The following is a 27301-nucleotide window of genomic DNA, read 5'->3' on the forward strand; positions in this document are numbered from 1 at the left end:
GAAATGGAGAGGGCTTTAACTGCAAAATCCACCTGGGCTCTGGCCCGTGCGTGTTGGCAATCTGTCCGTGCTCCATTTCATGGGTATCTGCACTGGGTAATTGTATATCGCGTAATGAAGGCATCATAACCAGCTTATTTGCATAGAAAGCAGAGGTACAAAAGCCGATCTTCCCATAATAGCAGCTGATAAGTGAATGGCAGGCATAATCAAGAGATTAATTGGCCCTCGTGTGTTAATTATGCTAATTGGCACAGCTGCTCATGTGTACAGTACGATGACTAATGGCTCTACATCGCCAAGCTGGATGAAGAAGCTGGGGTCACTCAAAGCTGTTTGCCGTGGTGGCAGAGCCCAACCCCCTCGACACGGGGGTGATGGCCTCCACACACCCACTCCTCAACGGTGTGGCTGAACAAGCCGGGAGGGGTTTCTACGTGGGTGCCCAAGGAAATGCGGTTTACTGGCTGAAGCATCTTCCTCCTGGTCTGCTAGGATCTGTGGGTTGGGTTTGGGGTGGGGTGACCTGCACCGTTTGCTTTTACGGGAGGCTGCAGCAATGAGCAAAGCTCCCACCAAGACCAAGGGGATGCACCCAAATTCCTGGTGGGATCCCCTGTCCTTGCTGACCCGTGCATTAGGCATTCGCTGTTGTCTTCCTGAAGCATGAATAATGCACGCACACGCACACCATCCTTTTCTGGCATGATCTCCGTGTCCCAGCCTTGCCCCTGATATTTTTATGAGTGATGAATAAATGATACAACAAGAAAAACCTCTCTGGCAGCTCAAGCCCTCTTTATTAATTCAGCAAGCAGTGGGTCATCTCCAAACCCAGCTCATCCCTGTGCTAGATTGGTGTCTACTACCCTGCAAGCTGGGTTTGCCTGAGGGGGCTTCCTGCAGCCGAAGGCATCCAGGAGGATGGGGGGTGATGCTTGTGTGATGCCCACAGCCCCATCACCCAGCCCAGCAGCAGGACACGGCACTGAAGATCCAGGCGTTGATTCACCCAACCTCCTGCAAACCATCTCAATGAGGAACCGGGTCTACGGGGATGGGTGCCTGCACCCCACGCACCTTTGCTCCTGCTCCAAAGGGAGAGGTGCAGCTCACCTAGACAACCAAGGAGCCACGTACAGCCCAAGCCCCATGTCTCATGCTAACACAGCCCAGAGTTTCTCTGCTCAAAGCTGGGTTTCTCACACCTTGCGACAGCTCCAGCCAAGGGCTGGCAGGTCAAAGCACCGGGAGCGGGATGGTGCGAAATAAATTCAGGCGTCTGGGCTGGAACGGGGATGGGAGATTCACTGGCCTTAAAAGTCTGAACCTGTTGGGTGGGGAACAGCTTTTATTCTTGTCTGGGTGCAATAGGCAGCAAAAAAAAAAACCCCCCATCCACCACCTCCCAGCTCTCGCGCCACAGCGAGTGCCGCATCCATCACTGTAATCTGTATTTAATAGCTCTGAAGGAATAACCCTTTCCGTCTGCAACGTGCTCCCACTATAGATTTCCTCCGGGAATGAAGGACACTGGGGGCCATCTCCTTTTTGCCGCAGTGCTCTGTCCTTCCCTGGGCTAACAGGAGCTCAGGGTCTTTACTGAGCCCCTGCTAGAAGGGGAAGGCCAACGGTTGCGTACGCCCCATCCATGCTCCTTGGAAAGCCTTCGGTTGAGCAGGACGCGTCCCACGGTGGAAGTCTTTGATCCGTGCTGTGGGAAGCAATATCACATCCTCCCTTTGGCAGGGGTCTCCTCCTGAATTTTTCATTTTGATACACAACTTCACCACCTGAGATGAGCAAAATCATTTCTCTGTCAGGCACGGAAAAGAACCGCACTGTCAGCGTTTTTTCTCTAGATGGCTCATCCGAAGGCATCTGTTTATTTACCAGGGTGCTTTTTCACTGGAGTGTTAAATACTGTATTAATAGGGGAATTGAATACTTCTCGGGCACCGTTTAAGCAACATCTCCTTACCTGAGACACCACATGCTTCTCTAAGGCTCATTAAGCAACACCAACCTCTCTTCGCCGGTCCCCGAGAAAATGATGTTATCACCGAGCCTGCAGCGCAGCGGCTCAGATGCCGCTTGCGAAAGCATTGCCGGGGGGTTTGTCTCAACCACCGTGAGTAATGACGGTAAAATGACATCGAAATGCCACCCCATCGTAAAATGACATTGAAACGTCACCCCGATTCCCTCGCCACGCTTTGGCTGCGCGTGCCAAAGAGAAACGAACCCCGCTTGGCTAACGCGGGAAAAGAGGGGAATTGGAATTGGAAAATGATGTTGCTCATTAATTTTCCTGGCTGGAGACAACTTCTTAACGCCAGGTAGGGGTTTTTTAAGCAATATCACTGTTTCGTTTCAAATCTCTCTTAAACGACTTCTGAGTCACCGCGATAAATACTCCCCACGCTTCCTTTCTGCTTCAGATCCCTTATAACTGCTGATGGATGAATTGCTCGAGTTACCCGGGATAAATCACGCAAGATAGCCAAATCTGTAATTAAAATGTCTCTCAGCCCCTCCATTAACTCTGACTTAGTGGGACCAGATGCATTGCGGCTGCAGGGAATAACCCACTTGGGATTGGGCTCCGAAAAATGGGTCCTGGGAGGGAGAAACTGGCTCTGCAAGTGCCAGCTCCCCACGGTTCCCTTGGGAATACCACGTCGCTCTTCACCCCCCATCAAAAGGATTCGGGTACCAGGATCGATGGCACAAGTGGAAAGTTTTTCAAGGCCTTTTTTTGCCGAAAAGGAGCTTTCGAGCGCGCTGGCATGGCTCCGACTTCCCCATGGAAAACAAATTCCCCGAGCAGAGCTGGCAGGGAACCGGGTGGTTTCTCCATCCCAGTTGTTGCACTGGGAGGAAACAAAAGGGAAATAAAAGAAAAACTGGTTGTTCACAACAAATCCTGGATTTTTAGACTGATTTAAATCTTTTTTGGATGTTGCTTCCCAGGAAAAGCTAGGAGCAGAGGTAGAAAGCGAATTTTAAAATTCCCCCTCCCAAAGACGAGCTCCCCACCAGGCTCACAGCCCTGGCCTCGGGGCTTTGCTCCTCGCTGTCGTCACTGAGCGGTGGGAAGATCCAGCCCTGGGGCTGTTTCTGGGCTCTGCTTTCTCCAGGAAAGTCAGATATTACGTCTGCAGCGGCCTTAAGATCAGAAAGCAGCTCAGCCAGGTGGCTCTGAGCTTTCCAACTGAATTTGGGTCTGGTCTGATGGTTCTGAGGGCAAGAATTGGGTATCTGGGGGCAGTGGAGGAGCCGGATCCTGCTCATCATGTTGAAAGGCACATCACCCCACGGAAAAAAGCCCACGTAGAAAATGGTGCTGCTTGCAAATCCTTCAACTCCGGAAAACAACGCTAGCCCATGCCGCAGGGCAGGGACACCCATGGGTGCCGGGCAGCTCTTGGGTCCGACCCACCTCGCAGGGTTTCCAGAGCATCCCTACTGCCTGCAGGGACACGGCCCCATCCGGGAGCCGGGACAGACAAGAGGACAACAGGGACAGACAGCAACGCCGCTCCCCGGAGCCCCCATCCCATCCCATCCCATCCCATCGATCCCATCCCATCCCATCCCATCCCATCCCATCCATCCACCATCATCCAGCCCACGTTGTCCTCGGGAGGAGGCAGCAGCTCAGCATCTCTATCCTCTCCTGCCTCCGTAATTAGGTCAATAGAAGAAGCAGGAGCCCTTTATTTATTATTGATGGGGAGAATCAAGCTGCCATCGATCGGTGCTGGGGAGAGACTCGCCCCGGTGCTTTCTGAAATAACCTGCCAAATGAGATTTTTTTGTTGTTTTTTACCCCTCAAGGGTGTTTGGATGAACTCGCAGCCTCGCCTGCTCCCGGGAGGGATGAGAGGAAACACGCGCGAGCTCCGGCAGCCGAGTCGCTGCCAGCTCTCAGCACCGGGTCCTTCACGCTCTGCATCCCCGTTAAGTCCCACTTTCCCGGCTGCCAGGTTTGCCGTCATCCAGGAGCGGGTGGAGGAGGATATTGGGGCTTTTGGGGGGATGGAAAAAACCCACAGAGCGAGCGCAGCAGCACGTACCCGGCTGACCAGCCTTACCCCTGCCTGGGACCCAAAAATCACGTCGGATTAAGGAGACCTCGAAGGAGAAGACAGATGGTTTCCTCCCCCAAAAAGACCCATCACCCTGGACAGCCCCGAGATGGCACCTGGGGACAAGGGGGACAACGAGGCTCCTCCTGGGCTGCTTTATCCCACGCCAAAGCATCGCGCATCCTCCCAGGGACAGCAGTGAGTGGCTTGGTCCTGAGCACCAGCTTCTGGTTCCCAACAGCTGAACCACCTCAGCAATATTTTCCCTGGGCTGGCACAGCTTAATCCTGATTTTCTCCCTCGCCACCCTCAAGATCTCCCTTCCCTGCCCGGCCCCGGCTGCATTTTGCCAAAAACCCCTCAAATCTGCCCAAAAAAATGCCCCAGAAAGCTCCCAGCTGGAGGAAACATCCCCAGGGATGCTGGCACCATCTCAGGACCTTTAAAGATGTCCTGGAGGTGGGGACAATTCCTCACGCCACCCAGCAAGGAGCTGGAGCGGTTAATGGCTTCATTCCCCCAGCCCAGCATCTGGGTGCTAAATAATATTAATGGTACCTCTCGGCACCTCGTTAAAAATTGCACCAGCGTTTAATTCAGGCTGTAGATCAAAAGCCCTCAATGAAATCACCATCCATCCCCTTCCTAATCCCAGTTTGATACCAGCACGCTTTCCCTTGTCTTGCTTTTAGAAATATTTTTCTATTGAAATGCAAAGCCTGGCTTCACGCTCGGGGAAGGACAGCCAAAACCAATCCTCCGCAGGCGATGTAGGAAGGTTCTTTCCCTGCCGGCCCCCGTCAGACCCCGCTTGCATCCCATCGCTGGGATTAACCAGCCCGAATTTTGGAGCCATCTCAGGTGGATGACGATGTCCCTTCAGGATTTTGCTCTTCGAGGTATTAAGATAAAGAGGAGGGAGGAGGGCAGGCACCTCTCCATCGCTGGAGGGGTTTTCTCCCCGCGGCGGGCGGTGGATGAGGGCGGCACAGTGTGAGATGCCGTGGTGGCAGCAGGGGATCGAGGGACAGACGGGGCTGGGCTGAAAGGGGGACATAAAGGTTTTGCTCTGGGAATTTTGATATTTAACCTAATTGCGGCCAAAGCTGCATCCCGGAGACCACGCCGAACCCGGAAAGCATCGTCCAAAACAACCCCCGAATTTATTTGTCAAGGCACAAAAATCCCCTTCAGATTCTGGATTTTAAATAACAACGAAAACCAGCAGAAGAGCCATCGAGGGGCACAGCGAGGACTTCTCCACCCACCCGAGTGGGACCAGGGACACGCCACCCCGTTCGCCCCGGCAGCTGGGGTGCCCCCATGCACCCTGCAGGTACCCAGCAGCGGAGGGAGGACCCCCAGGACATGCACGGGGGGCAAAGATCCCACGGGAAACACAAAGGCTCGATCCCATGCACCGGCCAGGTTTGTCCCCACCAGTGCTTTAACCCCCAAAGCATCAGCTTTGTCACCACGGGGAGGACAGGGGGGCTTCACCCGGCCGGCAGGTCCCCCCCAAGCCCTACCTTTTACCCCCCCTCGATGGTTATCAGGGGATAACCATCCTGATGGGATTTTGCATTTAAGGCAAAAATAAAAAGTCCAGCGGGAACCACAGTGGTACAACGTGAAAAAAATAATCGTCCCCAGACATCCCCGGAGCGGTGAATCCATCGGGGCCGAGAGCACCAACTCTGTCCCCCCGTGCCTGGGGGTCCCGCAGGTCCCGTCTGTCCTCCCGGAGCCTCTGGGGCTCCATTTGTCGCTCCCAGGGTCCTCGCTGAGCCCATCACCCCTCTCGAGGCCTCTGGGCTTGGAAAGGGCACCGAAATTTGCCCTGGAAGGCACCTGGAAGGCGGCTGGCCACGCGGGAGCGGGCACAGTGGGTGCTTGGGGTGGACCCCATTGCTCTCATCCCCATGTGGGGACGGACAGACGGACAAGGAGGAGCCTCCTCCCCGCACACACCATCCCCGGGAAGGATGCACCGGTCTTCGGGGCTTGCCGGGGATAAAGAGACGCAGCCTCTCTCCAGCCCCAGAGCGCCCCGAAGACGTGGCCGGGGTGGGAGGAGGGTGACGGGGCACGGGACGAGGGGTGGCAGCAGGTCCGGGCCCTCCCCAGGGGACCCAGAGCTCGTCCCCGCTGGGGACATCTCGGCTGGTCCAGGGCACAGGGCGCTGCTTGGGGGTGTCCCAGCTCCCGTCAATCAATTTCTTGCTCGTTATCTGGGGGGGGGGGAAAATAGAAGAAATAAAAATTTGCAAAAGACTACTAATCCACAGATCCAAATTAAGCAATTAATTTGTCACCAGCAGCTCCCAGCTCTCCCTGCCCTGGAAAACTGGGATCACCCAACAATCCTCCCCGCTCCCAGGGCTAATGCCCGGGCAAATAGGACCAGGCACATGTAGGTGTGTTTTTATCCCTCCATCCATCCTCCTGGCTAGAAAACCCCCCCCGCAGCCACCAAACCCCGGGAGATGTTATTATTCAAGCTTCGGTTCTGCTGAAAAAGTGGTCGAGGAGCAAGCGGGGGATGTCTCGCCCTCGGGGTTAAGCAAACAGGCTGCACCGGGGATGAAAAGCCAAGGGGCTGGGAAGCCGAGCATGGTCTGCGGCGCCTTGCGAGGGGGAGATAAGGGCAGGGAGGAGGAAAAAAAACAAAAAAAAGAGGGAAAGCGGAGCCGGCTGATGCTTCGCTAAAGGTGTGAAGGGGAAGGGAGAAAAGGCTTTTATAAACTATTGGGGCGGGGGGAAAAATGGCATTAGAGAAAAAACAGGGCTGTTAATAAAAGAGGAAAGGACGGTTAAATTAACAGCGATTCACCAGCAGCAGAGGCCAAGCCTCTGCCTTTAATAAGAAAGGAAATAAATTAAAAGATTGAGATCTTGGGAGGAGGATGAGTCGGGGAAGAGCGGGGCTGACCAGGCATGGAAGGTGCCAGAGCCCGTCAGCGGGCTGGGATGGGTGACGGGCTGTTGGCAGCACCGAGCCAGGAGGTTGGGAGAAGATACTGAGAGGCAGAAACAGGAGCTGGGACGCCAGTTTTCATTAATTTCCATCAGAAATTCAGCACCCAGGCTGCTGCTGGGGAATCCTGCACGGGGAGGGATGAAGCTCATGCCTTCCTCTCCACAAGGCGAGGATGGACCCCAGCAATTCCCCTTCTCTTAGCAAACCCACGGCAACACTCAAAAAAGACCCAAATTCCTTGCAACGGCCCTGGTTGGTGGCAAGAGGCTTTTCTCAGCCTCAAGCTGTCCAAGAAAAGGAAGGATAAGAAGAAACGCCACGTTGAAGCCGCCAGCCGCATCGCTCCGTCGCTGCTGGGAGATACGAGCGGCGGCCAGAGCAAGCGCAGCCCAAATTGGAGTGAAAATGGGTGCTGGGAAATAATTGATCTGGGAAAGTGGGATTGAAAACTGGGGGGGGGGGGGGAAAAAAAAAAAGGAAAAAAAAAAAACCAACAACCGCACAAACCCCAATGACGGATGATGGAGATGCAATAGATGCTTTCCGCTTAGATCTGAGCATCACCTCCAGCCTGCTTAGCAAGAAACCTTCACCCCGAGCCAGCCCAGCTCCGAGGCAAACGCACTCACCCTCTTTGCTCCCTGCGCTCTTCAGCGGCTGCAGGGCTGCGGAAAGCAAAACGGCACGTGGTCAGACCCCGCTGCGTGGGACCGGAGGGCTCGCGAGGGAATGCTTCCCCGGAGGAAACAGCTAAAAGCCCCATTTTGGGGAACCCACCCCAATAATTGTCCCCACCAATTTCCATCACAAACGAACCCCCGGTCCCTAAATCTCCCCGGCAGTGAAGGAGTCGGCACCCCAAGCGGGCTTGCTCCGGCGCCAGCAGATAAAGGCAATCACCGGGCATATAATTAACCTGTTTGATGACAGCAGAGCACCACGAGTGCTTTTTTATTAAAAGATAGGGTGGCTTATCAGGGAGCTGCCAGCCTGAGGGGGGTGCGTCGAAGAGCGGGCGAGCACGGGGGGGCTGAGCACTGATGGAGGGTGCAAAGCACGCCGGGGGGTTTGCTTGCGTAGGGGACAGTGGCACACGCTATAACGCACTCACGTATATAATAAGCGAGCCTCAGGCACCCACCTGTCTTGGGTTCTTCCCCGTCCTCGTCCTGCTCCTCCGTCCCTGCAAAAGAGCAAGCTGGAGCATGTCACCCCAGCACCCACCCTGAACCCCGCTTTCTCGGGCAGCCAGGTTTGGTGGCTGCCCCTTGGATCGCTGCCGTCCCCCGGCTGCTCGGAGCCGCCCACGATCACCGGGCTCTGCTTGGGACCGGGCGCTGGTGATGCTCGGGGAGGAGGTGACGGGTACCCACCTGCACCCAGCACCCCTCCAGCACCCCGCGGGGGGTATTTCTCCCAGCACACGGCTGGGCCGGAGCGGCACATCCCCTACAAGAAAAAGCCACAGCTCCGGGCGATTCAGCGCAACCGCTCGCCTCCTTATTTAGAGCACAGCCGCCAGCTGCAGCGGCACTCGGTGAGGGGCTTAGCGGGGAGACCACGGATCCCCCAACGCCTCCGGGCCACCCCATCGGCACCCAGGGATGAGCATCCCCTTCTCTCTCCCACCGGACTGCCAGGCTGTCATCCCTGGGATGCTGGGAGCTTCGCACCCTACGTACAGGACCTGCTGCGATGCCATTCCCGGCCAGAAAGACCAGCAAAAACTGCTGCTCCTGCCTCCCGCGGCTGCCGGGCAGGGTCCCTGCCCGGTTTCTGGCCGACCAAAAGCCATAGCAAAAGGTTATTGCTAAGGGCGTGCGGCCGTCAGTGCAAAACATCGCGGGCTGGGAGCTGTGTCTTGATGCTAAAGGACTGAGGTCAGCTGGCCCGGGGCCACGGCACTGCAAATCCCTTGGCCGAGGAGAAAATACTCTGTTACAGAGGGGGAAAAAAAGAAATATATATATATTTTATATTTTTTTTTTTTTAATATAGATATATCTCTCTCCTGTAGACGATTCCCCGGGATCTGTCAGGGAAAAACCCTCTCGGTCCCCACCGCCGGGGACACCCGACGGCCAGGCATCGTGGTGGCACCCACACCGACGTCCTCCCGGGCAGAGAGAGGAGGAGCCAAGCGGGAGCCCCCGGGGCGGGAGGCTGCGGGTCCCGGCCCCGCAGCACGATGCTGGCAGGGGAAGGCTTTGGCAGAGCAAGCGCCTCGGGAGTCAGCGAGAGAAAATAATGGGAGAACGCCAGCGAAGCTGCTTCTGCAGCCATTTGCAGAGCCCGGCAGCTTTTTTAAAGCAACAAAGCCTCCCTTTTTGTGCAAACACCTCTCCATAACAATAAAAAGAGAAGGATGCAGAAAACAAGAGCGGGGAGCATCTCCCTAATGCTATTTCTGTGTGTCAAAGCGCTTGGCGCGTCCACGGTGGCAAGTGCTAGAGGCGCTTTCTCAGAGGAGATGCTCCACGCGTGCCCAGGTGTGGGTACCAGACACGCAGAGGATGCTCAGAGTGGGAAGGTGAAAGCGGGAGACGCGCTGGGTGGGAGGAAAACCAGGTCTATGTTTGAAAGAGCCACCTGGAGCGATGCACGCAGCCAGCACGGGCTCTCCGGTACGGATCTGCTGGTGCCCCCCAACCCCAGCAGCTCCGAGCATCCCTTCATCCTTTAAAAGATGCCACCACCAAGGCAAACTGGGGCCAGTTAAAATTTGCCCTGGCTCCCCCGATCCATCACCCCCCCCCATCCATCCACCACCCCCTGCAAACCCCATCCCTTTCGGGCAGGGGACCCGCCACATTACCTGCGTTTTCCTCCTCTTCCTCGCAGCTCTGACGGATTTTCTTCTGGCACACGTACGCCAGGACGGCGAGCAGCCCCACCACGCAGATGGCGAGTCCCACCGTCACCCAGAGAGCCGCAGCGGGGAAGGCGAGGTGTTGGCCTTGCGGGGAGAGGGGGGGAAGAGAAATACCACCCCGGTGAGCACCGCTGCCCGACCAGGGGGACGCATGCCCGGTGTTCGGGACCCCGCGGTGGCAGGGGCACATCCCCATGGATGGAGGCGGTGGCACAAGGGGTGGCTTTGGAATTAAAACCGTCGGTGCCTCTAATTATGGCCTCCCCCAGCAGGTCTGGATCCAGGCGGGGAAGCAGTAGGTTGAGTCACTCTAAAATACTTCGTTAACCTTTAGATAATGGCACTAATAAATACAAATGGCAGGCTGACCCTTCACTTGCTAAGAAGCTCAAGAGAAGCATTAGATGATGCTGCACCCACTCCCTTTCCCCTCTCATCTCACACCACAGGACCGGGAAGGACGGGGACACCTTCCCCAGGATCTGGGATGGCCTGGCAGGGACCACCAGGGCTTGGGGGATACCTCCTGGAGTGGGGGGATCTGATTTTTCCCCGTAATATTGCTCCTTCTTCAAATAAAGTCTTATCCCAAACCCTGACCCTCCACAGATGTCACCCCAAGGCTGACCATTTACTCGCGCGCTTGGGAGCCCACGCAAAAGCCACCCCTCTGTCCCCAACCAGCAGCATCCACGCGTTTTCCTGCAAGAGTTTGGTGCATCCAGCCAAAAAGTTTCTGCTCCACCTGGGACTCACCTTCCCAATCCAGTAAGAGCCCCGCCAAGGGTAATTAAACACTAATCAATGCTACCAGGCAGCGCACAAGGTTATAAAGAGCTCCAGGAGGGCAGCGGGAGGAGCTGGAAGTGAAGCCACGAGGCTGAACGCGCTCGATGAACTCCTCCAGCCTGTATTTCTGAAGTAGGATTGTTGCAGCTGGGATGGAGAACCCCAAATTGAGAGCATCCCATGGCCACGTGCTAAGGAGAAGACACCTACCATGCCCGGTGCTCGCTTTCTGGGGTGGTTTAGACTTGGACAAGGCAAGTAGCAAAGCTAGAGACTAAGAACTAGGGACGCTGGTGTGGGGTGATGGGGGAGGACAGCACAGCCTCAAGTCACCCTTGCAGGTCCATGAGGTAGAGTGGGGATATGGGGTAGCAACCCCCAGGGTGGCTCTGGGCCACGGTAGGGATGCTGGCGTGTGCTGGTTTCGGCTGGGAGAGAGTTAATTTTCTTCCCAGTAGCTGGTGTAGCGCTGTGGTTTGGATTTAGGATGAGAAGAATGTTAGAATCATAGAATCATAGAATCATACAGGTTGGAAAAGATCTCTAAGATCATTGTGTCCAACCGTCAACCCAACACCCCCATGCCCACTACACCATGTCCCTAAGCGCCTCATCTACACGTCTTTTAAATACCTCCAGGGATGGAGACTCCACCACTTCCCTGGGCAGCCTGTTCCAAGGCCTGACCACTCTTTCAGTAAACAAATTTCTCCTAATGTCCAATCTAAACCTCCCTTGGTGCAACTTGAGGCCATTCCCTCTCGTCCTATCGCTGTTACTTGGGAGAAGAGACCAACACCACCTCGCTACAACCTCCTTTCAGGTAGTTGTAGAGCGCGATGAGGTCTCCCCTCAGCCTCCTCTTCTCCAGACTAAACAACCCCAGTTCCCTCAGCCGCTCCCCATCAGACTTGTGCTCCAGGCCCTTCCCCAGCTTCGTTGCCCTCCTCTGGACGCGCTCCAGCACCTCCATGTCCTTCTTGTAGTGAGGGGCCCAGAACTGAACACAGGATTCGAGGTGCGGTCTCACCAGTGCCCAGTACAGGGGCACGATCACCTCCCTGCTCCTGCTGGCCACACCAGTTCTGATACAGGCCAGGATGCTGTTGGCCTTCTTGGCCACCTGGGCACACTGCCGGCTCATGTTCAGCCGCTGTCAACCAGCACCCCCAGATCCTTTTCCTCTGGGCAGCTTTCCAGCCACTCTTCCCCAAGCCTGTAGCGTTGCCTGGGGTTGTTGTGGCCGAAGTGCAGGACCCGGCACTTGGCCTTGTTGAACCTCATACAGTTGGCCTTGGCCCATCGATCCAGCCTGTCCAGGTCCCTCTGCAGAGCCTTCCTACCCTCCAGCAGATCAACACTCCCGCCCAACTTGGTGTCGTTGATAGCACACTGATGTTTTCATCGTTGCCAAGCAGTGCTTACGCTAGTCAAGGACTTTTCAGCTCCCCATGCTCTGCCAGGTGCACAAGAGGCTGGGAGGGGGCACAGCCAGGACAGCTGACCCAAACTGACCAACGGGGTATTCCATACCATATGACGTCATGCTCAGTATATAAGCTGGGGGGAGTTGGCCGGGGAGCAGTGACCGCTGCTCGGGAACTGGTTGGGCATCGGTCGGCAGGCGGTGAGCAATTGCATCGTGCATCGCTTATTTTGTATATTCTCTTATTATTATGACTGCTACCACCATTTCACTTTATTTCAATTATTAAACTGTTCTTATCTCAACCCACGAGTTTTCTTACCCTCCCGATTCTCTCCCCGATCCCACCGGAGGTGGGGGGAGTGAGCGAGCAGCTGTGTGGTGTTTAGTTGCTGGCTGGGGTTAAACCACAACACGGTGCCACCACGGTCACCTTCTTGAGACAGAGCCCACCCCTTCCTTCCCCTAATTTTGGTCCCCCTGGCTCACCCGTGATGGTGACGGAGGCTTGGGTCTCCTGCTGCAGCACCGGGTTTCGCACCAGGCAGGAGTAGGTGCTGCTGGGCTCCACCAGCACCTGGAGGACGCTGTGCACATCGAAGAGACCTTCCTCGTTGGCCACCTGGGACGTGGTGACGTTTTCTGTGATGTTGCTGCCCTGGCTGTCCTGCCAGAGGACGCTGGCCTCAGGGTAGCCACGGGAAGCGTGGCAAGTCACGGCCGCCAGATCTCCTGGCTTCAAGTCCTTGTTGGGCTCCAGGTTCATACTGGGCTTGGAGTAGGGAGCTGCAAGGGAGAGGACAGCCGGCATGAGGCAATGGAGAAGACCAAAGGATCAGGATCTGGAGCAACCCAATAAGGTTGGGCAAGCCCCAGGATAAACTCTTCCAGCTGATAACACCAACCAGCTGAAGGCTTCCCAGCTTTGGCTTATTTATGGCCACGCTTCCAGGTGGCCTCTCAACTGAGAGCCTCTCCATCATGGCAGGGAAGGGACCGCACCCCCCACCAGCAATATTTTGGGGAGATGCAGCTGGTCGGTCTCTAACAGAGAGCTGAATTCTTGGGGAGACCACAGCAAGGGTGGACAGAGAAAGAGACTCCATGAAGGACCAAAGCATGATGAAGAACCCTTCTCTTTGGGGGACACATGAAAGGACACCCCAACTCTCCATCTCTCACCTGCCACCTGCAATGTCACGGCCGCGCTGCTGTAGTCCCGGACCCGGACGAAGCAGGTGAAGCTCCCCTCATCCGAGATCTCCACACGCTGGAGGAGCAGTGAGACGTTGCCCTGGGCCAGCTGGTCGTAGAAGAGGGCCGTCCGGTTGGCATAGCTCCTGCCCTGGTCTGCCAGCTGGTCCTGGCCATCAGAGAAGCTGTGGACCAAGCGCTTGGTGTCCGTCAGCTGCCAGATGAGGCTCAGGTCGTCGAGGCTGAAGTTGGCCTCGGGGGAGAAGGAGCAGCACAGGGTGGCATCTCGGCCAAAAAGAGCCACCACGGGCTCATCCGGGACCTGGATCTCCATGGCACCTGCAGGAAGGTGGCGAGGGCAAAAGCAGGTGGTGGTAAGACCCTGCAGAAGCACCTCCTTAATTCTTCACCCAGATAACACCTAAGCAAATCAAGGGATGCCCACGGGAGGGACCTGAGGGCAGGTGGCACCTCAGGACCCTCTCCAGCACCGACCCCCAGCCAAGCAGGCAGGGAGACAGCCCCACATCCAGCACCAAACCTGGGGCAGCTGCGGCCACGGGCACCCAACCCTGCACCCCCCTGGGACAAGCAGCCCGCTTTCTCCCCACAGGGAGAGGAGGTCGGTGGGTGATGACAGCAGGGACACAGTCCCATGTCCCCAGGACGAGCCAGCTCCGGGCAGCGCCGTGGCCAGGCTGGCAGGCGCTAGATGGCACCAGTGCTCCAGCGCGGTGCCAACCGGCGTGCCACGGCACGACGCCAACCGCGTCCCAGTGCCACGGCGCGACGCCAACCACGTCCCAGTGCCACGGCGCGACGCCAACTCTGCCATTGCGTCAGGGCACGATGCCAATCACACCAGGGCTGCCGGACCCTCGGAGCTGGTCCTGGGGTCCCTGTTGGTGGCGAGCAGCGACGTCCCCCAAAGGAGACCCAGGGCACCACCTTCATTCACCAATTCCCCCCAACCCCAAAACGGGGAGGAAAAGGCGAAAAAATTTCACCTCGGACCACGGATTTGCTTTATATTCCGACCTCAGCACCGTTGCAGGACACAGCAAAGCCGTTACCCGCAGCAAATACCTCCCTGGGGACGAGGGCAGCAACGAGACATGAAATTTTCCGCAAGAGCCCGAGCGGGGAGGATGAGGAGCTGCGGGAAGGAGCCGGGCTGGAGGAGACCTGCCAGGGGCCGCAGACGGGCAGACAGGCAGGAGAAGCGCGCTCGGGCTGCCTGCCTGGCTCCTGGCAGGCTCCAGGGTGTCACGTCTCTCTCTGGCTAATAATAAATGCCAGCGGGTTTTAGGGACGTCACCCAGCCCGGCTGGAACCGCCGCTGGCTGCTGAGCATCCCGAAAGGATTCAGCCCCGACGTTGAGGGGCTACAACCCGGGGGGTCAGGAGCTGCAGCACGTGGGGACAGAGCCAGGGAAGTCAGAAACCTTCAGGATTGGGTCCTTCCGTTGCTTCGCCGTTCGGCTGTAGCACGCGGGAGGTGGTGTCCCCTGTTACAAGGGTGGCCCACGTGCACCAGAAGCCATCACACCCACGGGGTGATGCCCTGGGCAGCTGGAGAAACCACTGGAGACTGGTGAACCAGACTGGAGAACCACGAAACCAGGAGAAACACCTTGCGGGCTGCCACCAGGAACCACAGGTCAAAGGCAGCTTTGTCGGGATGAATGTGGCATTCAGGATGTCTCCTTCAGGGTGGTGACATGCAGACCATGCCAACCCCAAACCCTCTCCAGCCCCACTCACCTGCCAGGCTGAGCACCAGTGCTCCCAGGGCAAGCAGCGGGCAGAGCATCCTTGGCGCGAGCAAAGCCTGGGTAAAAAAGCAGAAGTGAGCACGGCCCCGGGCGTCCTTCTCACGGGGAGTCTTCTCTATCGCGACAAGCACCCTGCGCTGGGGAAAAAATAGAAGAAAACACTAAGACGGTGCTGGGGACCAGGGTCAGAGAGCAAGAGAGGGCAGGAGACCGGCATCAGGCAGGGGATCCCATGCCAGCCACCCTCTCCGACTGCCACGCGGCCACCGGAGCACCCACCTCGTCGTAAAACGCAGGAGGGGGTTTGCCTCCCGCCTGGCACCGGCCAAGGGACCGCTGCATCCCCTGCATCGGAGAGCCGACAGACCCGGAGGCTGCTCTCGTGCCGGAGGCAGTGGCCGGTGCCCGGGAGAAGCCACGTGAGCCTCTTCCCCTCCTCACTGCTTCTCCTCCCTGTTTTTTTTTTTCCTCTTTCCCAGCTTTTCGCCGCAGCCTTGGGCTGTTACATCCCTGTCCTCCAAGAGGAGGCAACTCACTCCCGGTGTCCAAACTGGCTAAAAACCAAATGTAAGAGGTTTGCAGATTCCTGGCTCCGCCGGTGGCTCGAGGGCTGCGAGGTTCATCCCTGCTCGCGGCAGGAAAGTCTCTGGCACAAGGCTGCCCCGGAAAATGGGGAATAAAACCAGAGCGTCTCGGAGCTGGATGTGGGGAGAGGTGAGGGCAAGCTGCCCAGCACCGCTGGCTACCGTGGCTCGCTTCCCGAGCATCCCTCCCTGGCCGTGCCAAGAGCTCACGGGGCCCCGCGTGACGCGCGTTCCTCCCTCGTAGCATAAATGAGCCCCAGATATCGCAGCCAGCGTCGCCGCTGCCGCGTTCCCATCCCTGTCACAGCGCATCCCAGAGCCCCGCTGCTCCGCCCGGAGCCCTTAGCACCGACGGTTTTCGGTGCCATAGCTGTATTTGCAATAAATCGGTGTCGCGGCACCGGTTTCCTGGGGTGCAGCAGGAACAACTTCGGCCGTCGGCGCCTTCCTCCTTAAACCTCCTTTAACAGGGGAAATGGCAGCCCCGAAGCTCTGCTCAGCTCCGATCACACAGGGGAAACTGAGGCACGGGGGAGGGGGGAAACTGAGGCACAGGGGAGGGGGGAAACTGAGGCACGGCTCTGCCTCAAATGTGCTGGGGGAGCATCTCCTCTCCTTCCCTCCCAAGCACAGGGCTCCTTTGGGGAAAACAAATGATTCAGCTTTTTTTCTTAAACCATATCCCCGACTCTCGCCTTTTCCCATGCGGATGAGCCCGGAGCCAGCCCCGTGCCAAACCCCAGGCAGCCGGGAAGGAAGGGAGCCGCGGTGGGAGAGGGTGACAGGGCATCGCTCAGCTGCCCGGGCAAGGGAAACCGTGACTCATCTCCCTCACGCTCGCCCTTGGAGCTCTTTCCTTTTCCTGGTGATGCTAAAATAAATTATATTTTAAAGGTTTCGTGACCTACGAGTCCTGACAGACCATCTCAGAGGTGCCACATGAAGGGGACACCCGTGTCCCCAACCCTCCTTCTGCAGTCCAGAGTCTTTCAGTGGGTGTCTCGCCTTTCCGTGACTCAGTTTCCCCATCGCCATGGTGTGAGCCCGGCTGAAGGACGGGCTCTGCCCCTGACCTGAGTTTTCGTCACAAGTCAGGATACAACGAACCCCACGAACACATCCCCTGGAAGAGGGACGCCCTCACGCACGGCAAGCCAGGAGGGCTGAACCCTCCAGAAATCCAAGGAATAATTAAATCCCTTGTTGCAGCGGGACCCCAGGGACCATACGTCACCCGTTCCCCATTTAATATTTACTATCACGCAGCCAAAACGCCGCTTTTTTATCATACCCAGATTCTCAGCTGCCAAATCGTCACCCTGAGATGGGTGGAGGCGTAAAGAAAACATCTGCTGGTCCAGAGAGAAGAAGTCCTCAAGCACCAGTCCGGGTCAGTCCCCACTCTGCTCTTCTCCTGCCCGGAATTTCTGGACAAGACAAGAGCCCGGCTCTGCTCTAGACTATTTTTTAGTCCCCGCTTAACCTCTTGGTGTGCAAAGCGAGACCCTGCAAAGGAGGGGTGGAAAGATGGGGTGCAGGCGGGGATTTGGGGTGCGCTATTTGCCGGTAGAAAGGAAGGGAAGGGTTATCCTTTCGCTCATCCCGAGGAAGAAAGGGAAGAACCACTTCCTCTCGGAGCTCGGTTTTTTGGTCCCACGCGTGGGGTGGGTTTTACTTACATACATTAAATACGGTATTTTACATCGGATGGATTTATAAGCATTCGGGGGTGCTGCCTTCCCTGCATCCGCACGGGAAACGGTGGGGACACCGCAGCCCCCCGAGACCCCCCGTACCCCCAGCGGCAGCAGGAGGGGAACCCGGCACCCCCCTCCCAGCACCCACCCGGGCTCCCCGAGACCCCTCCCCCGGCAGCGGCCGCTCCGTGCCGCCCCGCCTCGGGGGGAGCCTCATTCATTTCTCCCTCCCGCAACAACGCCCGGGGTTCCCGAGCCCCCGGTCCCGCGGGAGGGGAAACGGCAGCGGCGGCTCCTCCCGCCGGGCGCTGCAGCGCGGCCCCGCTCCCCGGCTGGCGCCTCCCGAGAGCCCCGGGCCCCGCCACGTCCCCAGCGCCGCCCCCCGCCGCGCCGCGCCGGGCCGGGCCGGGCCGGGCCGGGCACTTACCGGGAAGGCGGCGCGGGACGGGCGGGAGCGCGCGCTCCGCCGCGGGCGGGCCGGTCCTGGGGCGGCGGCCCCGGCGCTGATTGGCTGCGGCAGCTTCCGGCCGGGGTCCCGCCGCCGGCGGGGGAGGAGGGGGAGGGGCCGCGCCGGGGCCGGAGCGGGGGCCGGCGGGGGCGGGGGCGGGGCGGGGGCGGTGCAGCTGCGGGGAGGGCGGGGATTGGGGTGCGCGGGGCCGGGATTGGGGTGCACGGGGCTGGGGACTGGGGTGCGCAGAGCTGGGGATTGGGGAGCACGGGGCTGGGGATTGGGGTGCACGGAGTTGGGGAGTTGGGGTGCACCGAACCGGGGGATTGGGGAGCATGGGGCTGGGGATTGGGGTGCGCAGAGCTGGGGATTGGGGAGCACGGGGCTGGGGACTTGGGGTGCACCGAGCCGGGGGACTGGGGAGCACGGGACTGGGGATTGGAGTGCACGGAGCTGGGGACTTGGGGTGCACCGAGCCGGGGGATTGGGGTGCGCGGGGCCGAGATTGGGGTGCACGGGGCTGGGGATTGGGGTGCGCAGAGCTGGGGATTGGGGAGCACGGGGCTGGGGAGTTGGGGTGCACCGAGATGGGGGATCGGGGTGCACAGGGCTGGGAATTGGGGAGCACGGGACTGGGGATTGGAGTGCACGGAGCTGGGGACTTGGGGTGCACCGAGACGGGGGATTGGGGTGCACGGAGATGGGGACTTGGGGTGTGCGAAGCTGGGGACTTGGGGTGCCTGGAGCTGGGGATTGGGGAGCACAGGGCTGGGGATTGGGGTGCACGGAGCTGGGGACTTGGGGTGCACCGAGACAGGGGATTGGGGAACACAGGGCTGGGGATTGGGGTGCACGGAGTTGGGGTGCACTGAGACACGGGATTGGGGTGCGCGGAGCTAGGGGATCGGGGTGCACGGGGCCAGGGGATTGGGGAGCATGGACATGGGGGATTGGGGTGCGCGGAGCTGGGGGACCAGGGTGCACGGGGCCAGGGGATTGGGGAGCATGGAGACGGGGAATTGGGGAGCACGGGGCTGGGGATTGGGGTGCGCGGGGCTGGGGACTTGGGATGCACCGAGCCGGGGGATCGGGGTGCACGGAGCTGGAGATTGGGGAGTACGGGACTGGGGATTGGGGTGCGCGAAGGTGGGGACTTGGGGTGCACCGAGCTAGGGGATTGGGGAGCAAGGGGCTGGGGATTGGGGTGCACAGGGCTGGGGACTTGGGGTGCACCGAGCCGGGGGATCGGGGTGCACGGAGCTGGGGATTGGGGAGTACGGGACTGGGGATTGAGGTGCACGGAATTGGGGAGTTGGGGTACACCAAACCGGGGACTTGGGGTGCACCAAGACAGGGGATTGGGGTGCGCGGAGCTGAGGAGTTGGGGTGCACGGAGTTGGGGAATTGGGGTGCACCGAGACGGGGGATCAGGGTGCACAGGACTGGGGATTGGGGTGTGCAGAGCTGGGGAATTGGGGTGCACCGAGACGGGGGATCAGGGTGCACAGGACTGGGGATTGGGGTGTGCAGAGCTGGGGAATTGAGGTGCACCGAGACGGGGGATCAGGGTGCACGGGACTGGGGATTGGGGTGTGCAGAGCTGGGGAATTGGGGTGCACCAAGCCACAGCATTGGGGAACACTGGGCTGGGGATTGGGATGCACGGAGTTGGGGACTTGGGGTGCACCGAGACAGGGGATTGGGGAGCATGGGGCTGGGGATTGGGGTGCACGGGGCTGGGAATTAGGGTGTGCGGAGCTGGGGATGGGGGTGCACGGGGCTGGGGATTGGGGTGCGCGGAGCTGGGGATTGGGGTGCACGGGGCTGGGGATTGGGGTGTACGGAGCTGGGGATGGGGATGCACGGGGCTGGGGATTGGGGTGTGCGGAGCTGGGGATTGGGGTGCACGGGGCTGAGAATTGTGGAGCACGGGGCTGGGGATTGGGGTGCATGAGGCTGAGGATTGGGGTGCGTGGAGTTGGGGGCTTGGGGTGCATTGAGCCGCGGGATTGGGGAGCACAGGGCTGGGGACTGGGGTGCACAGAGTTGGGGAGTTGGGGTGCACTGAGACACAGGCTTGGGGTGCACGGAGCTGGGGGTCGGGGTGCACGGGGCCAGGGGATTGGGGAGCATGGAGATGGGGGATTGGGGTGCATGGAGCTGGGGATTGGGGTGCACCGAGACAGGGGATTGGGGAGCACAGAGTTGCGGCATTGGGGTGCACAGGGCTGGGGGATTGGGGTGCCTGGGGCTGGGGAGTTGGGGAGCACCAAGACAGAGGATTGGGGTGCATGCGGCTGGGGCATTGGGGTGCACCGAGCCAGGGGATTGGGGTGTCCGGAGCTCGGGAGTTGGGGTGCACCAAGGCAGGGGCATTGGGGTGCACGGAGCCAGAAGACTAGGGTGCACAGAGTCAGGGGTTGGGGAGCACCAAGCCAGGGGGATTGGGGTGCATGGGCCTGGAGGATTGGGGTGCACGGAGCCGGGGGATTAGGGTGCATGGGGCTGGAGTTTAGGGAGCACCGAGCCAGTGGGTTTGGACTACATTCTGGGCCTGGGCATTGGGGTTCACTGAACTGGAGGATTGGGGTACACCAAGCCAGGACATTGGGGTGCACTGAGCCAGGGGACTGGAGTACACACTGGGCCTGGGCATCGGGGTGCACAGAGCTGGGGAATCAGAGCATATGGAGCCAGGGGACCAGAGTGCATTAAGCCAGTACATTGGGGTGCACAGAGCCAGGGAACCAGAGCGCGCCGAGCCAGGGGTTGTTGGGGTACACAGAGCTGGGAGACCAGGATACACCAATCCAGAGGACTGGGGTGCACAGAACCAGGGGATGTTGGGGTGCACAGAGCTGGGGGACCAGGGTGCATGGGGGCTCAGGTGTACTAAGCCATGGCACAAAGCCTTCAGAGCTGGGAGTGCAGACATGCAGACCCAAGGGACTGGGGTGCGCTGAGCTGGGGGATTGGAGCCCCCAAATTTGGGGGACTAGGGTGCACGGAGCCGGGCCATGACGAGGCAGGAGGGCTGAGACATCTCCTCTGGGGAGAACAAAAGGCAGCTGGAGTTTCCCCTGCAGAGACACGGGCCGCTTCCCGGGGAAAAACCTGGCTAATAATTTACCCACACCAGCTGCCCAGAGGCACCAGCAACCCCATGCCGTGCTCGGTGGAAGATGCTGCTGGGGACTGGGGGGAGACTCCCAAATAGTTGGGAGCTGCGGTGCTGGGACACCCACGAGGGTCCCCCATCTAGAAGAGCAGGACCTCAGATGCACAAGGCATGGGGACAGCGTTCCTCCTACATCAACCACGTAAAGGGACCGCAGTTTCCTTGGAAAAATCCATTTCACCGCTTTTTGGAGTTTGCTTTCCTGGGGGGCGCAGCCTGGCTGGGCTCCAGGGGGACACCGCCATCGCTCCCACAACCCATCGGGTTGCTTTTGGCCGGGGCCGGGCCGCGGCGCTGAGCTTCCTCCCACACTCCAACACACAATGTCTCCTTTCATACAGCCTCGGGCAAGCGGGCACCCAACGCAGCTCCCCGACACGCACGGAGGGATGCATTGGGATTGAGACTGGGAAAGGGAGCACAGCAGGAAAGGAGGAAGAGGAGGAGGAAGAGCAGGACACTGGGAGGGAGCTGGGCTTTTTGCAAAGGCGATTTTTCAGCAGCAAACACAACAGATGTTTCCCTAAAGGAAGCAGCTGCTTGTTTTTAACCTGTTTTTCACAGAGCTCGACACCACCAGCTCTCGCCGTGTCCCCAAGGCTCCGGTGCCCTGGAGCCAGGTGCCCGCGTGGGAGGTTTGAGTCGTTCATTGCTCCGGAGCAAAGGAAGCTCCTCACCCTTTTGATTACAGAGGAAAGCTGGAACAACCAAACCTGGAGAGCTTAAAATGAAAAGGCAAATAAAAATAACCTGAAAGATGCTACATTTAAAACCATTTGATTTTTTTTCCCCCTTGCAGGCAAGGAAGGCTTTTGCAGCGACAGAGCTGGCAATAAGGCTGCACATCTTGACCCAGGCACCGCCGGTGACAGCGGCAAGAACGAGAAAGGATGAAGCAAATATACTTCCAAAGCCTGTGACTAAATCGGGATCCCTGTGCTCCATTCGCAGATGTGCCCTGCAAATCAAGAGGATTTCTCTTTCTGTGCCCAGCCTGGCGTGGGTAGCGCTAGATGTGCAGAGAGGCTGCGTGATCCCAGCTCATGCTAGCTCTGGCTGAGGAGCTCCTGCAGACCAGACATGTGCCATGTCAACCCTGTTGGCACATTGTCCCCATCCTTTTTTGAGGGCTGATGGAGAAGATCCAACCATCAGCCCCCAATGCTGCAGCAGGGAGACAGGGGCGGGTTGCAGGGACCTTCTGCATGAGATGATTCCCTCTCCCAGGAGCAATGGGTCCACGGGCATCTCCAGCATCAAAGCTCAGCAACCCAGGTTGGAACTCAAGGGTTTCACAAAGACGCCCAAAAAAAAAAAGACACAAACTCCCAGCACTGCCCAGGACAGGGCTTCACACCATCACGGCTTCATCACTTTGTCCCTTCTCCCAACAGTTCACAGCATAAAAGCAGCATCGCAGCTTTGATATCTTAACTGCGAGTGCAACTCTGCTCCTGTTAGGCTTTGAAGATACAAAGTGAGCATCTGAGCACCGGGAGCTTTCTTAGTGTTAAATACAAACAAAAAAAAAAAGTAGAAACTAAGGAGCTTGGAAACAAAGGCAGATTTTTCAACATCAAAACTAGCTAAAAATTAAAATCCATGCTGCTTGCAAGCCTGCTCATAATTAACAATGAAAGGGCTTCTGGGGAGGAATTTAAATAGTAGATGTTCTCCATCCCAAATGATTTTTCCTGGCTAATTTTCCTCCCTCAACCCTGCAGTACACAAGGTATGTGCATAAGAAATGTGCATAATAATGAAGCTGACGGAAAAAAAAAAAATAGATGAAGGCAAAGAAAAGGGCTGCAATTTGCAAGTTTAATTTCATGCTCAGCCAGAATTTGATCAAGGAGAGGAGCGATAGCCGGAGAGGATGGATGGAGGTGCCAGGGCAAATCCAGAGCATCCCAGCAAGGTGTCCACAGCATGCAGTTCAGCTCCGTGCATCCCAGGGAGACCTGCATGGCTGCTTCGCCTTCCCATCATCATCATGGAAATACTGCACAGCACCAGCAGTTTCCAGCTGCTAAAGATGTAGAAATCAAATATGCGATGCCCAGGAGGATCTCCTGCATTTCCCTCCAGCACAGGGCATCTGGCACACATCATCTTCATGATCCATTCAGTAAAAGGCGGGGGGGTAGAGGGTAAATCCCGCCTTGGCTATGTGCAGATTTCCTTTCCCCAAAAGCTGCCAAGATCATCCATTTTGGAGCACTTTGGAACCGAACATCAGCTGGATCCACGGTTTAGTAACTGCGTTATTTCTATGGGTGAGCGGCTGCAGCTACTCCACTGCAAAATCCTTGGATGTGTGGAAAATGGCTCTGGTTCCTCTCGCTGCAGCCCCAAATGAGTGCAAGGAACATCGCGGCGGCAAAAAGCAAAGGATGCAGAGGAGCAGGAATGAGGTTTTGAGGCTGCTTTGAACCAAGAGTCAGAGCAGCGAGCCAGTCCCAGGAGCAGACACACACCACGACGCTAACCTGGGGCTCCCAAACATTTTTTTTGACGAGGCTGCACCTGGATAACCTCAATCCTGCTCACTCAGGAGGAATAAAGCTTTGGATGTGGCCATCCCGAGATGCAGGGTCAGGGCTGGGGATGGTGAGCGACTCGCCACCGGCTGAGTACGGATGTTTTAGGTCTGCGCATGTGGCAGGAGACTGCTTTGGGGAGAGCTCAGTGGTTTTGCAGCACACAAGGGTCACTCATAAGCAGAGAGCTCGGCAATGTGCTCCAGATGCACCAGCAGCCCAGTGAGATGCTAGCGAAAATGGGATGAGTTCCCAGATGTGGGTGCACATCTGGCCAAGCCCTGAACCTGTGTAGCACCCAGGTACGCACCAGCCCTTCCTTTCTGCTTCCCAAGCACAGACCCAGCAGGTCCCCACCACCAGGAGATGCTCAAAATGGGGGCTCGGAGCCTTCATCTGTCCAGTTCAGAACAGCTACCCTAAATGGTTCCCCCCTCAATTCAGGCTTCATCTGTCCTAAAATCCAGATGGGACCCAGAATGGCAATAGCTGAAAGTGCTAGAGGTCTGGGTTGCAAGAACTGGTGCTTCCAGAACTGCAGATGAACTAATCTTGCTGACTTTTATTTGAGGAGTTAACAATTCATTGGGATCAGCACCCCAAATTCACACCAGGGAGCCCCAGTGAAAGGGAAGGGGTGGGACCATGCACTGGGGAGCAGGGAAGAGGCCAGCACTGCAACAACCTTTACTTATTTTTGCCCAAATTGTTGTGAACCTACCCTGAGGGGTCTGCAAGGGGTAACAAGAGAGGGTGGGTACAGGGTTACCCCACAACATGGGGGTCTGCACCCCCTGGAAAATGCTTACAAAAGCCCGTGTCAGGAGACTTATTGCCCGTGCCAAGGGCACTTATTTTCACCCAGGGGCTCTGAGGAACAGGAAGGTGAAGTTGTCCTGTTTGCAGAAGCTTTTCTTCAGCCTGCCTTGGAGCAGACACTGCAGGATGAAAAGGCTCCTTTTTGTTTCAGCTGCATTGCCTTCGAGGCACACAGGGACAAGGAGCAAGCTCTTAGTCTGAGCTGTGCACCAGGCCCTCAGAGAGGGCTTCCCCTCCCCCAGGCATGGAAAATGAGGCTATTTTTCCTCCCCCTTTATTTCCACATCCCTCTCAGGCATCCCCCAGTCCTTCTGCCCAGCTTTGCAGCCATCAGCATCTACAGCATGAAGCACCTCTCCTGCAGCCACCACCTCTGCTCTCCAGCAACCCCACTGGACTGTAAGTGCTAAGGGAGGCTGGGACTTCATCACCAAACAGCCAGCAAGGACAGTACAAAGAAGGAAAAAAGTCTTTTTCCCCAAATCTGAGAAATGAGAACTGCTCTCCCAAAGGCATCGCCCCTCTGTGCTCGGCTCCAGGCATCGTCAGAGCCTTCATCTGTCCCCGCAGCATCCTCTGCTGTCCCAGAGCCACCCTCACTGCAGGACAGCCAAGGCCTGTCCCCCCCCAGTCCTCCTCTAGCTGGGCTGTGGGTGCCAGCCTGGAAGGGAGCAGGCAGGAGCATCGCACCTGCAAAACATGAGGTCAGAAGAACGCCCCAAGTCCAGCACCGACAGCTTTGCACAACACATCTCCCCGTCCTGCAAGTGACTGGGACCACCAGACGCCCCAGCTCTGGCCCTGCCATGTGTCCTCTTTAATATAGACTGAGCCGAAGGTGGGGGCAGAAACGGGGGGCTGCAGAGTCCACTCTGACATGGGGTGAAGGTCCCATAGCACTGGCAGCTCCCTCCCAAATTTCACATCGCAGAGGCGGGAGGAATTTCACAGCAGGGATGTCTCAAAGGTCACATCCATGCATTTCCCCCTCTTACCTGATGGATACTTCCTTTAACCCGCACAGCTTTCATTGCTTTCCGATGACAGCAACCAGATGCAGCTTTCCAAACACCGCCACGTGGCCTCCCCCCACCTGCTTGCCATCATCCCTAGCAAGCACATCTACCCAGCGTCCCCGTACCCATCATCGCTGCATCGTGGGCTCCGTCTCCTGACCGCACCAGACAAATTGCCTGTTCACAGAAAAGCAGACAGGAGCGCAGGGTTTTGTGGTTCAGTTACAAAGCATGTACTGCATTTTGATCTCCCAGGAAATTAATTCAGTTCAGAGCAGGCTAGCTATCTGTAAATATCAGTAAGGTGTTTTCTTATCAGAGAAGAATCACAAGGCTTTTCTTTTCCCCAGTAACACCTCTGCAAGATTTCTTTCATTATGGCTTTCATCAATTCATGATTTAAAAAAAAAAAAAAGAGTAAGTTTTATCTCTAAAGGCTTTCCTTAAGGTGTTTTCTTCAATAAACTCACAAACCCACATCGCAACAATAAGCAAACTCCATGTAGGCAGCACAGCAGCAACAGCACAGCCAACCTCAAGCACACCCGCAAGGGAAATCAAGCGGAATAAATACCTGGGCAGTGCCAAAGTGGAGCCGCAGCACCGCAGGACGGGATCACCACGTCCCAAGGAAAGTGGTGACACCACAGTCCAGCCATACAGACCTTCAAAAGATCGTGCACCACTGAAGGACAAACCACACACAGAAAACAGATTTGCCTGGGCCATTAGGTACGCAACCTGCTTACGCACAAGAGATGCTGCAAAGGATACCTGCTGCTCACAATTTTTGTGCACACAAGGACCAGGTTTGCCCAAAAGCTGCGCAGACTCTTAATGCAAACTCTTAATGGTTGACTCAACACTTCTGTTTACAATTACAAGGTATGTGAAGTTGGCCAAACCTTATAGCAGGGTGCGACTGAGCTAATGCAAAGCTTTATGCTATTCCCCCCACAATATATAACCTTAATCAGCCACGGGGCTGACTTGATCTAACCAGTGGGGAGTCCGAGCCTGCATTGCATCCTAATACTCTTTGGACCTCAGCTCCTGCCTGGGACATGCCCACCAGAGACCGTGCAGGACCTGGCAGAGCCATGGGCGGCAGGTCTCGCTTGGCAGCCTCCACCACCCGGTTGTTGCTCACCATCTGCTGCGCGAGTTCCTAAGGCAGAGCCTGCTGTCAGCCTGCAGACGGACACACAGCCCGGACCTCTCCTGTGCAGCACGCCCACTGCTCCAGCAAAAACCTCCAAGCACAGCAGCATCCCTAAAGTAAAGGGACCAAGATGCCATTAGTGTCCCTGCTGTTAGACACACCAAATATCCCTTTTAAGCCCTGTTTCCTAGGGAAACTAAGTGCTGATCACATTGCTGGCTGTCCCTCTTCTCCCCAGGAATGCACTAGCAAACTTTACCTAAGTCTGAAACAAGGTCAAAGCCTAAGGGGTGGTTGGTTCCTACCAGCTCGGGTAGAAATTCAGCAGCAGGAGTCAGAGCAACACACACAGCCCAGGGTGGCAGCCAGCTGGCGTTGCAGCACATGTTCTGGCTGCCCATCAGCTGCTCCATCCCAGCCATAATCTGTGCCATAGCTGTCCTGAGAGGTCACGGGGGAGGAAGAGTTGTTACAGCGGTGGGAAAGGGATGATCCAAAGGAAAAAGAAGACTTGAGAGGGAATAACCCCCACGCTGCTGCTCCCGGAGCAGCTGATTTCAGGAAGCAGAGTGCTAGCGCACCACATTTCCAGACTCACCCACACTTTTTTGGAGACCACCCTGTGCTGCACAGAACAGAGCTTTTTCCAAGAAAAGCCCTTCCCAAAGCAGCTCCATCTCAGCACCATCATCCTCCTCCTCCTCATTCTCCTCTTCCTCCAAGAGAGCTG

At 57.4% G+C, this 27301-nt stretch overlaps 1 protein-coding gene across 1 annotated transcript; it reads right to left on the bottom strand.

Moving 5' to 3' along the window:
* Positions 1-5235: 5235 nt before the first annotated feature.
* On the bottom strand, positions 5236-17886 carry CD276 (CD276 molecule). Its single transcript, XM_075160562.1, has 8 exons — positions 17836-17886; positions 15117-15264; positions 13341-13691; positions 12648-12944; positions 9887-10027; positions 8213-8254; positions 7701-7736; positions 5236-6322 (listed from the first exon to the last, which is right to left on the bottom strand). The coding sequence occupies exons 2-8, from the start codon at positions 15163-15165 to the stop codon at positions 6300-6302; spliced, it is 939 nt and encodes a 312-aa protein (XP_075016663.1). The 5' UTR covers positions 15166-15264; positions 17836-17886; the 3' UTR covers positions 5236-6299.
* Between the last annotated feature and the right edge of the window lie 9415 nt (positions 17887-27301).

The sequence above is a fragment of the Calonectris borealis genome, chromosome 11 (assembly GCF_964195595.1).
Source record: "Calonectris borealis chromosome 11, bCalBor7.hap1.2, whole genome shotgun sequence".
NCBI classification, from domain to species: domain Eukaryota; kingdom Metazoa; phylum Chordata; class Aves; order Procellariiformes; family Procellariidae; genus Calonectris; species Calonectris borealis.

Bases quoted from the DNA above. Each gene is read 5' to 3' on its own strand.
- CD276 (XM_075160562.1), bottom strand. From the start codon at position 15,165: ATGCTCTGCCCGCTGCTTGCCCTGGGAGCACTGGTGCTCAGCCTGGCA. The intron at 10,028-12,647 runs GTGAGCCAGGGG...TCTCCCCGCAAG, and splicing joins AGCCTCCGTCACCATCACGG to GCCAACACCTCGCCTTCCCC. The intron at 7,737-8,212 runs GTGGGTGCCTGA...TGCTTTCCGCAG, and splicing joins CGGGGAAGAACCCAAGACAG to CCCTGCAGCCGCTGAAGAGC.